Genomic DNA, 14693 nt, shown 5'->3' on the forward strand with positions numbered 1-14693 from the left:
AGGTATCTGGAGAACAAGCACTGAACTAGCATGAGCCCCTGTCCTACTGGGCCCTTCACTTGACTTTGTCTGTTAACCATGGGATTAATCAGGCAGAGCCTTCATGGTGGAGAGCAATGCACTGAGAGACCAGAGGTCAGGGAACCCCACTGGGTGATATCTGGGGTTCCTTTCTGGGAATGGGGAGGTGAGAAGTGGGGGAGGCTACGGGTTGGTGATCTCTCATGCAAAGTCCACCCTTGATCAACATTCTGTGAAACTAGAATTCTATGATATTTTCCAGTGCAACCCAGACATAAGCAGTGTTTTTGGAACCTCAGTTATTCTCATACTAACATGTTTTTTACCGTATCAGCATACCATCTGTACTATTATTAGCAGTTTTTCTTAAATGAGTTCATTCTTTGTACTTTTATACACTCATTCACAAAGGAAATTTTACTGGGCCAGCCCCACGGTCAAGGGATTACATTTGTGCGCTCCACTTCGGTGGCCCAGGGATTCACTGGTTTGGATCCCGGGCCCAGACATGGCACCACTCATCAGGCCACCCTGAGACAGCATCTCACATAGCACAACCAGAAGGGCCTACAACTGGAATGTACAACTATGTACTGGGGGGCTTTGGGGAGACACAAAAGAAAAAAAAAATGATTGGCAACAGATGTTAGCTCAGGTGCCAATCTTTAAAAACAAAAATTGCGCATTGAGATCATGCTAACATGATAAAAAAAAAAAAAGAAAGAAAATTTCACACTATTTCCATAAAAGGAAGACTGATATAACTTACTGTGAATTAAAGGTAAGCGTGGAAAATGTGTCATCGTATATTTAAAAACTAAAAGGATAGTAAAAATAAAAAGTGAAGAAAGAAACATAATTACCCCTCTAACTGATTTACAAAAGCATATAACCAAAACTAAGTTGCTCAATGGGAAAAGAGGACCATTGATGTCACTTTGTAACATAAGGGCAGGGGTAACGTTGTCCACCATCGTGACTGCCAGTTAAGTGACCAGACATTGCCTTTGTTGAGAGTCATTGTTACTGTAGCCCTTTTCTCGAACTTCAAAGACCTTCTTCCTTCCGATACTCAGATCAATGAGCAGAAATCTCATTATATTCACCCCTCCCAAGACCCTTGATGCTGGGCTGTAATTAGGGGTTCAGACCCCCTGGGATCCATCTGGTCGTAGGACTGAGTAAGGGAGATCACCTGTGGGAAGTTTTGGCCTGGGGGTGAGTCCTGGAGGGGAGCACTGCCCCATGGGCAGAAGTGGTCATCCTGTCGGGCACTAACAACTGGCAGTCAGGTCATCTGCATCAGGTGATCCCATGGGACTGCCTAGTCTGGCTCCTGCTGAGTAAGAATGTACTGTGAGAGTAGGGTAAACTGTGGGAGCAAATGGGCCCAGAATTTCAGGGACCTGTTTCCTGCTGATGTAAAGAACTGCAGTGCTGTCAGGTCAACAAAGTGGCTGTCCTCCACACGGTCATTCAGGGACCTAACCAGGAGGTGGTGTAAAGGGCCAGATGGTAAATATTTTAGGCTTTAAGAGTCATATGGTCTCTGTGGCACCTCCTCAACTCTGCTGTCATAGCAAAGGCAGCATAGACAATACCTAGGCAAGTGGGCATGGCTGTGTTTTAATATAATTTTATTTTAAAATCAAGTGGTGGGCCAGATATGGCTCATAGGACAGAACTTGTAGATCACTGATCTAAACCACGTGGCTTTGCCATCTTTAACTCATGGTTTCTAATGTTGTTATGGGTGTTGAGTCCAGTCAACTGAAGAGGGGAGGAGCATGAAGAAGTGAACACGGAGCAGGAGGGTGCATTTGGGGTCAGACCTGGATGTGGCCCTCCTTACTACCGCTCACATTCCACTGGTAAGAGTTTAGCCACCTGGCCAATCTAATTGCAAGGAAGGCTGGGAAATGTGGTGTTGTGCGCCAAAGAAGGCAGGACAGACTTTAATGGACAGCTAGCAATTCTCATCACAAAGAACCCATTAAATCCTGGATTTGATAGGAGGGATTTTTTCTAATACACAGCAATGCAAATGCATAACCACTACATGAATGCTTGAAAGTTTGTTTGCATGCCATCTAAAATGATCTTGCACAACTCTGAGAATAAGTTTACTACACTTTGGTAAACACTGAGCTTTTGTATTTCTTTGATTTAAATTCCAAGAGCCTGATGGTAAACCCAGTCCCTATTTGCTAGGTCTACTCTCTAAAGGTTTCTTTCAGCCTTTTATGAGTAAAGAACATAAATGGGTGGATCAGAAAGACAGGTAAACATCTAGTCCCAGAAAAGTTAAGATTTAATTACATTCTGGAAAGGGCTCAGCAAACTCAAATTATTATTACAGACATCTGGGGGAATACAGTGACCTCAACTAGAGAAGGCTTTATGTGTTTTCTTATCCTGAAAGTTTATGTATATAATGCCCCATATTCCCTGTGATGTCTCCTGATTGTATTGGGCATTAACAGGGGAGTGAGATTTGGAGGAGCAGGCAACAGAGAACATTAGCAGTGGTGCAAGGTGGGTTGGGGGCTTTTTGGGGAGGTCACTGGGGCTGGATGAGTGAATAAGGAGCAAGGGCTTGAATGCTAACCTAAGGAAAGCTGACTTTCACCCTGGGCAATGGGGAGCTATTGAAAGGCTTTAATCCAGGGATTGACAAGATAAAAAGGGCGTTTCTGAAATTAGAACGTGGCAGAAGCAGGCAAACCACTGGAGAGGCCAAGAGGGTCACTCTGAAAAGGAACCTCCCACACACTCGATGGAAGGGTGGAAGGTGAGCTCTTCTTTCCAAAGATAGCTAAGCTGTTTGCGTGCAAGAACTCAGCCTTTTGGACTCCCCGAGGCCTCAGCAAGAATAATGACACAATTATTTTTTCTTTGGGCTCCAAAATACTAGACTGCACAAAGTTTTGCCAGACCCTATTGTCTATGATGCTGGCCCTTAGTTCTCACTTTCGAAGGTCACAGAAGCCACGGAGAAGTTGTAACCCTCTGAGATCCCCCAAATGATTGTCTGTTCTGTCCTAGTCGTCCTTCTATGGAAGCAGGTCAGGAGCACATTGGGGGCGGGCACAAGAGTGTGTGTGGGAGGATGAGTCAGTCCACGGTCCTCCATCCCATCACCAGGTTCCAAGGGCCTTTCAAGCTATGCACATGTAAAATGTCATTTCAACATCCCAATAAGAATGAACAGTGAGAGGCTGAAATCAAAACCAGATGCTCAAAGTGCCTATCCAATTGGAAAGGATCCGTACAATTATTATTTTAGTGGTCATGCCAAGTATTGGCAAGAGTATGGAAACACAGGAACTTTCACCACTGATGCGGAGATAAACTGCTACAAGTTGTGTGGGGGCAATTTGGCAAAATCAAACCAAAAACTTAAGAAGGGCATCTCTGTTGTCCTATCTATTCATCTCCAGGAACAATTCTGGAAGATGTATGTGCCAGATGGCTCACCTCAGTGATATTGACAGTGGTAAAAGCTATGAAAAACCTCAGTGACTGGCAACAGTAAATGGTTAAAGAATTTATTAAGTATTCCTACTATGGGATGTTATACAGTTGTCAAAAATGAAGAAATATAGATAATATTGTTTTTTAATGTTCATTAAAAAACAGAATTTGCCACTTCCTATTAAAGAAGGATTAGACATTTTCATCATTTCTACTCGCTCCCCAAGTTATTCTAAAAGAGCAGTAAAATAAAGTCTTTAAAGACACAAGCCCACATGGACAAACAGAATGTAAGCGTTTTGGAAGCTGGGAGATGCACAGAGTAATGACAACTGCTCTTCGAGCAAAGTGAAAGTCAAAGAAGAGGGGGGATGGAGGGCCCAGACACAGGGATTCAAAATGAAGGCAGGACCCGTGAAAGCGGGGTGCAGATATCCCCATCTATGCACATGGGGAGTGCAACTCTCCTGTCTGAGATTTGCCCCAAGGCCAATTTGCCTACAGATGCTCTGCCTCTGCCAGTCCATGAATTGGACTGAATCCAGGGAATCTCATCCCCTGATTACAACAGAGCATCAGAAGGGCCTTGGCATTGTCAACGTGATGTGATTTCTGTCCAGAGATCTGAGTGTCTAAAAGTTCCCTGAAGTTCAAGGAAATGGCTGCAGTGACAGTGACACTTGAAACCAATGCGTGGTCACCTACCTAGTGGCCATGATGGTGGACAAGGTTGTTCTTGCATTTATATTAGTCACTGGCCACCAATGGTCCACTTTTCCCATTGAGTAACTTATTTTCTGGAATGCAATTTTGTAAATCAATTGTTGCATGTAGTAACACTAAGCAAAGAAATTTACAGTAATGAGGACACAGGGTCAAAGGTGGCAGCATTGGAAGCCCTGCAATCATCTCCTTCCACAGACACATTGAACCTCCACCTACACATAGAGCAATTCTTCCTGAAGAAGAACTGAGGTCTGATTGAACAGCTTCTTCACAACAAGCAGCAGAGGAACCACACAGAGACGGGTAGGAGAGACGGAGACATGGCGTCAGTGGGAACCCCGCCCCTGATGCCGTGATCTGCAGCAGGGAGGAATATCACTGAGGGCCCCGTGCCCAAACTCAAACATAACACTGAAAAAAATCAAAACACAAAGGAACAGGTGAAGAGAAGAAAGAAACAGAGAAGAACTACAAAAACAACCAGAAACAACTAACAAAATGGCAGTAAGTACATATCCATCAACAATTACTTAAAATGCGAATGGACAAAATGCTCCAATCAAAAGACACAGGGTATATATATATACATATATATATATATATATATATATATATATGTATATATATACATGTACACTTTTTTGTTTGTGTATTATATCCACTAAAAGCTCAAAGACTTCTACCTGTACCATATCTTAAGAACTTATTATTTAATAGAGGAGAGAAGATTGTTATAGATAAAATTACCAAGGACTATATAAATTATAGAAGTAGAATAGATGTAAATAGTCAAACGTGCAATTATTTCCATCAGGACTCTATTGTATGTACGAACAAGAATCCTACCTAAACTTACCTAAAGTACATCTTTAATACATTGGCTCTTGTATATGAAAAGTCTAGGAGGTAAAGAGAGTTTCGAGTGTAATTGTATCAAGGGGCCCAGATAGAGAGAGAGATAATAGGTAGATATAGATAGGTAGGTGGATAGATAGAGATAGATGATAGATACATGGATGGATCAAGGAACAGATAGATGATAGATGGATAGATGAATGGATGGATGGATAGATGGATGGATGGATAGGTAGATGGACAGACATGGCTAGATGATAGATGGATGAATGGATGGATGGGTACATGGACTGATAGCTAGATTGGGAGATAAACTCATTATCAATGATCCCTCTGTAAAGAAAGAAATCTGTTTCCTACAGGTCAAGGTATAAAAGCTGTTCCTCTAAGCCATCAGGGTGCTCCAGAAAACTTGTCAATACCAGCTATGCTGCCACTGGGCTAGCTCCCTCACCACCACTGAACATTCATGGCCATGCTGCCACCACACCTCTCCTGGCCTTTATCCCCCTATCCATCCTTTATGCCCCAACTTGAGTTCCAGTTCATCCAGACAGACAGCAATATCTCTGTCAACAAATTCCCTTTTATGGGCCAGGAAAGTGCCAAGTTAGGTTCTCTCTCCCTGCTCCTCCTTCCCTGGGACTAACATGAGGCACACCCTTAACACATACTTTCAGCAGAGCACAAGGGCCATGACCCAGTGGGTCTGTCTGAGCTGGGGGAAGGGAAGCTTACCCTGTAGATGTGTTACCTGAGGTGCGCCAGGCAGGGCAGCTTCCCAGGTGCAGGGCCTCAGCCCACCTCCCTCCCTCCCCACCTCTGCCCAGGGGAAGCCCCTGACTTGCAGCCAGGGCTACAGGCTCAGAGGGAGGCAAATTGGACCTCGGGGTGGGGCAGGCAAATTAGGAAAGAAAAAGACTGCTGGCCCAACCTCTGTTCTGCCTGTGAGTCTAGTCATTTCAGTCAGACTTTTCAGGTGATGGATTGTACGTTTCCCCTTTCCAGATGTTACAGGGAACGTGGACAATGATGAACGGTGCTGTTTCCCGTGGTTTTCTTTTCCGTTCAAGCTCTACAGCATCACATCAGCACCCCAGGAGCCTCAGATGGAGGGGAGCTTTTTTTCCTTTGTAATGCTGCCCTCTGCTGGACATTACGACACTCACAGGCAAACACTGATTTTGGGTCGTCTCCAAAGTTTGTTTTGGTTGATTTAGTGATTCAGGCCCAAGGTTGTTTGGAAAAGAAGAAAGAAAGAAAGAGAGAATATTCTGTGAACAAATAAGTTATTTAATATACACTATAGAAGTAATTAAATATTTTATGTTTTACAATGATGGAAAAGCAGAGGCGACTGACATACAAGCACCTGTGTTGCTGAGGAGGATGAAGTGAGGGGACCCTTTAGGGAAGTGAATGTGTAGAACACAAGGAGACAGGTTGAAAATGGCATGACCTTTGCCCCGGTCCATCTTCTCCTGCAATTCCAATGCCAGAAATCATTTTAAAAGTAAAAGTACTCATTCCCAAAAGTGCTCATCAAATTATGCCCATGAGTGTCCAGGAGCAGCTGGTGGCTAAAGAGATTGTGATGGATCCTCATCAGGCAGAGATGAAAGCTGATTTTTGGAAAACCCTCTAGCATCGTGGAAAATGCTTATGCCACATTGTTAACACTCAACAGTTCTTAATCAGGGTGTGCATTGAAAGCCTGAAAACTGAAAATACGGATTTCCAGGTCCCATCCCAGAAGATTCTGATTCGGTTGGACTGGGGAGGGTCCTGGGCATTGGAATTTAGGAAATTCCTCCAAGTGAGTCTCCTCTTACAGCCCACAGAAAACCCTGAATTCAATGAGAAAAAGCAGGATGCCAAGTGGCATTGATATTTCAACTTCAACTCAATAAAACATCTGATTACATGTGGACGGGAACAATGATGGAAGAGGGCCCTGTATCAGCATGACTTAGAAACATGCTCCCTCTTGTAAGACACCTATTCAATTTAGACCCTTATTTGAAGATGCTGGGACTGAAAAGGACATAAATCATAGGTATAATGTCATTTAGTATGATGGTATTTTTTTAAATGAGTTATGTGTTGTTTTCGAGCTGTTAGTTTTGCCAAATATCAATGTAGACCTTAGCTTTCTGCAGCTGCAGAGGAAACTGAATTCCCAGCTTGCTTGCACTTGGTCTGGTCTCTCTTCCTAGAGCCTTACAGTGCCCCAAGCATCCCCGATCCTCCCCTCCCACAGCCACCTAAGCCAGAGACAATCAACAGCTTTGGACCATCTGCTGAGGGAGGCAGGCAGCTCGGCAGGAAGAGTCCTGCTCTGGAGAAACAAGAGACTCAAGGTCTGGTCTGGACTTGCTGCTAACTCAGTGAGTGATGCTGGGTGACTCCCTTCACCATTCCACAGATTACTGTAAAATGAGAGGTCAGGGGTCCAAACTTAAATACCTGGAGGGATCAGGTAATATCAGTGAGTGAAATAGGCCAGGAGAAAGACAAAGGGAATAGTGAGGACTGTGGAAAGTTGAGAGCTCATGCCGTTGTAAACGGGCAGCCAATACTCAGTTCCTGTAGATCAGTTATCACTGGGAACAGTCGTGCAGGATGTGCACTGCATGAGGGCACTACTCCAGAGGAGGTGTCATTCACATCATAGATGTTGACATTTATCAATGGCAGTTTCCTGGAAGATGTCTGTAGAGTGTTTAGAGGGAAGGGCACCCTCTAATTGCACAAAAGAGCTGTATGGGCTGTCAGAAACCCTGGTTACCATCCGTGAATGCAACTCCAATGTGGCCAGATTTTTTAAGGTGGAGAAGCTGGAAATATGGCTGGTAACGTGAAATTTCCCTAACTTAAATTTAGCTGGAAACTAATTACAAGGCATTTTTGACATTGTGTGGGCTAAACAAAACACTCCTGGGGGCCAGATTCAGGCTATGATTGGAGATCTCTGATCCAGAGGACTCTAAGTTACTGACATCCTCTGTGCTCCTCATGTGTAATCCTGGGGCAATCACAAAGGAAAACTAATTATCCTGGTGCATTATACGGGCGTTATATTGGTGATACAGATATAATAGGGATGACATGGATATAATAGGGATGATATGGATATGATAGGGATGGCATGGATATAATAGGGATGATATGGATATAAGAAGTGAGAGTGCATCCTTTCAATGATGGTATGTACAACATTCTCCCCACCTATCATCTGGGTAACTTTAGTTAGTCCTTTTTAATATAAATTATTTCTCAGGGAGAATCTCCTAACACTTCAACCTAAATTCAGTTCCCCCATTACACTTTTTTTTTTTTTTTTTTTGAGGAAGATCAGCCCTGAGCTAACGACTGCCAATCCTCCTCTTTTTACTGAGGAAGACTGGCCCTGAGCTAACATCCATGCCCATCTTCTTTCTACTTTATACGTGGGATGCCCACCACAGCATGCCTTTTGCCAAGCAGTGCCATGTCCACACCCAGGATCCAAACTGACAAACTTCAGGCCGCCAAGAAGCGGAACGTGCGAACTTAACCGCTGCTCCACAGGGCCGGCCCTACACTTTCTTAAAACACCTTACTTTTCCTGGGCGAACTTATCAATTTTACATCATAAGATGTTCGCTTGTGTGAATGTTTCCTTTCTGTCTGTTTGCTAACCATTTAGTGAAGAGCATTTCTTTATTCACCATTCGTGTCTGGAACACATCAGATGCCCAATGTAGATCTATTGAATGACGGATTAACATCGACCCCATCAGGGTCAAAAACATCTTTTCTCCTCGGTGTCCCTGAACTGACCTTGCTGCCTGGCATTCAACTTCTGGGTTCCTGACCTTGGAGACATCTGACTTCTATCGCTGAGCAGGAGGCTCTCCAGCATTTCTCCCTCCCCCACATAACTCCTGAGCCAGAGAAGAGCCCAGCTCAAGCCAGTGATGTTCAGGACATCCGTGCTTGGCTTGTGGCTGAAACCCACCTGGATTGGGGCTGGAGGACTCATATTTCAGTAACACACAGACAGCTTCCCTGATAGAAAATCTACTTCATCCTGGATCCTGGGGGTGAATCAGGGAGTCTTCATCACAGAATTAAATTCTTTCCCCTGTGTATATTTTACATTATGATTTATTTCATATGAGTAACAACATCATGATTATGCCCAATAATGGGCCAGCCCTTCTGCAGATTTACTGTAGAAATCTGGTACCCTTCCAGGCAAACTGCATTTTTCGATGTTGAAAAGAATTCCCTAAGAATCATCTCCAGTCCATAAAACATCAGCAAATGCAACTGATTCCACAAAGTAGCTAAACTTAGAATGAAGCTAATGATTGCAGGAGAAATTGCAGAAGGAGAAGGAAAATGGAAATCACATGGAGATAACTTCTTTAAGGAGCAAAAGAGAAAAAGGCAGGCAGGAGCAGAGACAGCAAGACTAAGGAGGAGAGAGGACTGAGGAGCGCCCCGGAAGTGGACATTATCAGGGGGAGGGTTTCCGTCCAAAACTCCACCTCCAGCTCCTTCAGACTCTGTCCCAGGCTCACATTCAGGTCCAGCTGCAGGTACCACTCGGTCTTATTGTAGACCGGCCACAGAGGCAGGCCTTCCCCGTTAGGATCCCTGGAAGTGAGAGCAGAAAAGGGATGAGGTTTTCATCCTCAGACACCTGCTTGTGGGCGAAGCCAGGAGGTCTTCTTACCCAGTGCGAGCAAAGTTAGCCCAGTATCGCATCATCTTCCTGCTCAGCAATCTCTCCTCCTCTGTGGCTCCTTCTGAAGCAGATAATCACAAAATCTGACTCTCACCATGATTCCCAGACGCCGAGGTGCCCCACACGTGACGAATCACTTGCACACTCTCCTCCCCTTGGATCCTCACCAGCCTACCGAGTCACTGTGTTCATTTTGTCCATGCAGATACTGAGGCTCAGAGCAGCCATGACTTGCCCAAGGAGTCCTGGCTTCCAAGTGTCAGAGGCTGGACACACGTCTTCCCTGTCCCCCCAGTGCTCTTCCAGCCATTCTCATGAGGCTGCAGGTGCCTCGGAGACAGAGACTATTGCTCTATCTCCCTCAAAGAACTAATTAATTATTGTATTTCTTTACTTGAAAAAGTAATACTTGCTCAAAGTACAAAATCCAAAATGCAGGAAAGGAATCTAATGAAAATAAGTTTCCCTCCCATCTCTTCCCTGCAGACACCCAGTTCCCAGCCTCAGAGGCAAGGATTGTTACCAGCTTCTTGAGCACCCTCCGAAGGCAGGCTAGACATGTGCAAGTGTTTAAGGAGATACCTTTTACATACTCAGGATAATATGGAAACGTATTCTGCACCTTTCTCTTTTTACTAAAATTGTATCTAGGAGATAGTCCCACATTGTCACTTGTAAAGCCTATAAATTCATACTCTATCTGAGAAGCTCTGTCCTCATTGTCAGGAGGCCAGCATGAACTGGGTAAGACCCTGTTTTGTCTAATTTTTTTAGCTAAATATTTTAGCAAAAACCTCCTATGTGCAGTTCCTATAATTTTTTCTATTGATAACCTCATCTGATTGGCTTATTATTTTAGGCGCAGAACAGGTCATAAATTCAGGAATAAGTGAACTAACCTCATAGTAACAGTTCACATGCATTTACAATAGATCATCTGGATCCAGATCACTTTGGGCTGGAATTATGAAAAACATGGTTCTTACCTTTCAAAGCCCTAGGTGATAGCCTCATGGGTATTCTTGGAAGTGCAGGTGTGACCAGGCAAAGAAAGGGTTACTGAGGATCTGGTCAACAACTAACAAGATCTGTCAAATGTTTTTCAGACAAGAAGAAACTATGTGTCATGTTTTGCAGAGACTGATGTCCATGTTTCGCAGATGTTGCAATCTTGCGGAGAAATTCACATGTTTGCAGCAAGACCCCAAGCATTCTAAAGTTATCTAAACTCACTGGCATCTTAAATTCTCCTCCTCTGGGAGGGTCCAAACAGCCATTTTTAGATCATGAGATGTATATACTAACATGTTTACCTGCTACCCATGTGCCCTAGATAAACACAGTTGTTATGTGGTTGTTACAAATAAACCTGTTATCCTCTGCTCCCTTGTGTATAGTCTCCATTGGACCTGGGCTGGGAAAACAGTGCTTTGGGAGCGATCCCTGCTGTTCCCCATTGCTTGTGCAAGCAATAAACCCTTCTTCACCTACTTCTGCCTTGGTTGTGCTTTTTGGCTCCACACGCACCAAGAGACAAACCCACTGTTTGGTTACACAGGGAAGGTGAGACCAGAGGTAGGAGAAAAAGAAGAAAGTGGTTCTAATTTTCCCTAATTGCTCACCCCAATAGGCTTTAGTACAAAGAGAAACACTCATCAAGCAACTGTTGGCAGCTCTTTTTCATCTTGGTTTCTAAAGATGCTAGTGGATGGCATTTTCTAGGGAAAGATTGTCTCTGTAATCAGTAGATTAAATCCAACCCAGCAGTCCTCTCAGGCCCTTGCATAGTGTTGGGGCAGGTAAGGGACTTCGTGCTCAGTAGGGAGGAGTGTCTTCTCCCCAGCTAATCCCAAGCTCATGTTTCTGCAAGGGCAGGAGCCGCTGAGGCCAGTTCCTTACCAAACATGACAACGTCGCCTTTCAGGAAGGCACCTCCAAAGACAAAACGAATTTCATCAGAGTGATCTGCTTTGACAAAAGCCGGCTTTATGTCCTTTAAGCAGTGGGGCCGATGCTGAAACTCGTAGAAGTAGACCGATGCACCAGCATCTGCAGAAATTAGGAAAGGAATCATGTCAGGCTTGCAGGGTGGAGCAGGGTCCCGCCTTGCATGCCCATCCATCTGCTCCTGGATTCACAGACCCATGGGTGGGACAGCCCAGAGACAAGAGGCAATCTGAACCAAGCTAACTTCCCTCTTCCTCATTTGAGGCTAGAGTTTCCTGCTACAGCAGCACTCACACCCCGTGACAAAGAGCTCACTACCCCTCACAGTAGCCTGATAGAGCAATGGTTCTACCTCTCTAAGAAACCTTTCATACTGAGCCAAGATCTTCCTCTCTGTGACTTCCTCTCGCTGACTCTGGTTCAACTGTCTGAAGACAAAGGGAACAAAGTTATTCCCTGATTCCAAGATGCTCTCTGCATCCTGCATTTCTTCAGCTGTCTTATACTAATGGTCTTTGCACTGTAATTACCCCCTGCTCTTTCTCTGCATGATCCATTTTTCTCTGCTGGGTCATCACCATGAGTAGCAAACAAGTAGTAAGTAAGCTTTGTAGCTTACAAAGTCTCCTATTAAAGTACACACACACAAACACACGTGCACACAGGAACTTATGCATGCCCACACTTACACATGCATAGACACACACACAGACACACACAAACATGCTTACTCTTTGTCTCAGCTTCTCCTCCAATTACTGTCTTATTTCTCTAAATCCCTTCTAGCAAACCCCCACAATACAGTTGCCTTATACTCACTCTCTATGCTTCCTCTCCTCTCATTCTCTCTTTCTCTTTTTTAATTGAAGTATCATTTATGGACAATAAAAAGCACAAGTTTTAAGTGCACAGTTTGGTAAGTTTTTACAAATGTATATACATTCACATAACCACCTCTCCAATCAGGATACAGAACATTTCCAACATCCCAGAAAGTTCCCTCATGTCTCCTTCTAATCACTCTACCAAGAGATAATCAATGTTTTCATTCCTATCACCATGGATTAATCTTGCCTATTCCTGACCTCCACATAAATGGAATAACACACTATATATACTCTTTCATGTCTGGCTTCTTTTGCTCAGCATAATGTTTTTGAGAATCGTCCACATTGTTGCATGTATCGAGAGTTGATTCCATTTTATCTCCAAGTATTGCCTGAATATACCACAATTTATTTATCCATTCATCTGATGAGAGACATTCGGGTTCTTTCTAGTTCGAGGCTATTATGAAGTAGCTGCTATGGATATCCATATGTAAGTCTTGTGTAAGAACAAATGCTTTCACTCCTCTCCCATGAATACATAAGAGTAGAATGGTTGAGTAATAGAGTAGCTACACATTAAACTTTAGAAGAAACTGACAGTTTTCCAGAGTGGCTGTACCATTTTACATTCCCCACAGGAGTACATGAAAGTTCTGAACTTTACACATCCTTGGCAATACTTCCTGGTATAGTTTGTGTTTTTAACATTGGCCATTCTAGTAAGTGCAAATGGTTTCCTCATTTGGGGTTTACTTTGCATTTTCCTGATGACTAACAATATTGAGCACCTTTCCAAGTGCTTTTGGCTTTCATATATATTTTTTGTGAAGTGTCTTTTCAAGCCTTTTACCTATTTGTAATTAGATTGTTTATTTTTTTCATTATTGACCTGTAAGAGTTCTTTTTCTCTAGATATAATGTTTTCGTCAGATAATTGTGAATATTTTCTTCTAGTCTGTGGCTTGCCTTTTCATTTTCTTAATAGCATTGTTTTTCAGGTAAAATACACATAATGTACAATTTTAACCATTTCAAAGTGTGTAAATCAATAGATTATAGTACGTTCAGAATATTGTGCAACCACTACCACTATCTAGGTCCAGAACATTTTCAGCACTCCAAACAGAAACCCCAGACCCAGTAAGCAGTCACTCATCACTTGCCCCTCCCCCAGCCCCTGAAAACCACAGGCAAATCCAGAGACACAGAAAGTAGTTTTGTACAAACGCAGCCTTTTGTAGCTGGCTTCTTTCACTTTGCATATGTTTTCATGGTTCATCCATATTGTAGCATGTATCAATATTTCATTTCTTTTTATGACAAAATAATAATCCACTGTATGTAGATACTACATTTTGTTTATCCATTCATCAGTTGATGGACCTTTGTGTTGTTACTACTTTTTGGCTACTCTGAATAAGGCTGCTGTGAACATCCATGTAGAATTTTTTTTGACCATCCGTTTTCACTTATCTTGAGTATATCCCTAGGAGTGGAATTGCTGGGTTATATGGTAATTCTCTTTGTTTTGTCTTTTTGCTGAAGAAGATTCCTGCTGAGCTAACATCTATTGCTAATCTTCCCCGTTTTGCTAAGGAAGATTGAACCTGAGCTAACACCTGTTGCCAATCTTCCTCTTTTTGTATGTGAGACACCACCACAGCATGGCCACTGAGAGACAAGTGGTGTAGGTTTACGCCTGGGAAACGAACCCAGGACACTGAAGCAGAGGGTGCAGAACTTAACCACTAGGCCCCCGGGGCTGGCCCTATGTTTAACTTTTTGAGGAACAGCCAAACTGTTTTCCACAACAGGTGCACCATTTTACATTCACACCAGCGGTATATGAGGGTTCTAGTCTCTCCACATTCTCGATAACACTTGTTATTTTCCATTTTTTTTTGTTTTTTGTTCTTTTATTATAGCCACCCTTGTGGGTGTGAAGTGGTATCTCATTGTGGTTTTGATTTGCATTTCCTTGATAGCTAATAATATTGATCATCTTTTCACGTCCTTATTAACCATTTGTATGTCTTCTTTCGAAAAATGTCCAATCAATCCTTTACCCATTTTGAATTGTTTGTGTTTTTTGTTGTTGAGTTGTA

General features: G+C 43.2%; 1 protein-coding gene across 6 annotated transcripts in view; it reads right to left on the minus strand.

Annotated features, from left to right (window-relative positions):
* Positions 1–9207: 9207 nt before the first annotated feature.
* The window catches only part of CES5A (carboxylesterase 5A), a 35245-nt gene continuing 29759 nt past the window's right edge, over positions 9208–14693 (minus strand). For all 6 annotated transcript variants that reach the window (XM_070262955.1, XM_070262954.1, XM_070262958.1 and 3 more), the window contains 3 exons: positions 11711–11860; positions 9800–9872; positions 9208–9720 (listed from right to left, as the gene is read on the minus strand). In XM_070262955.1, coding sequence (XP_070119056.1) covers positions 9489–9720; positions 9800–9872; positions 11711–11860 — 455 coding nt within the window. In that variant the 3' untranslated portion in view covers positions 9208–9488. The remainder of the gene's footprint in view (positions 9721–9799; positions 9873–11710; positions 11861–14693) is intronic.

This window comes from Equus caballus, chromosome 3, assembly GCF_041296265.1.
Source record: "Equus caballus isolate H_3958 breed thoroughbred chromosome 3, TB-T2T, whole genome shotgun sequence".
Classification (NCBI taxonomy): Eukaryota; Metazoa; Chordata; class Mammalia; order Perissodactyla; family Equidae; genus Equus; species Equus caballus.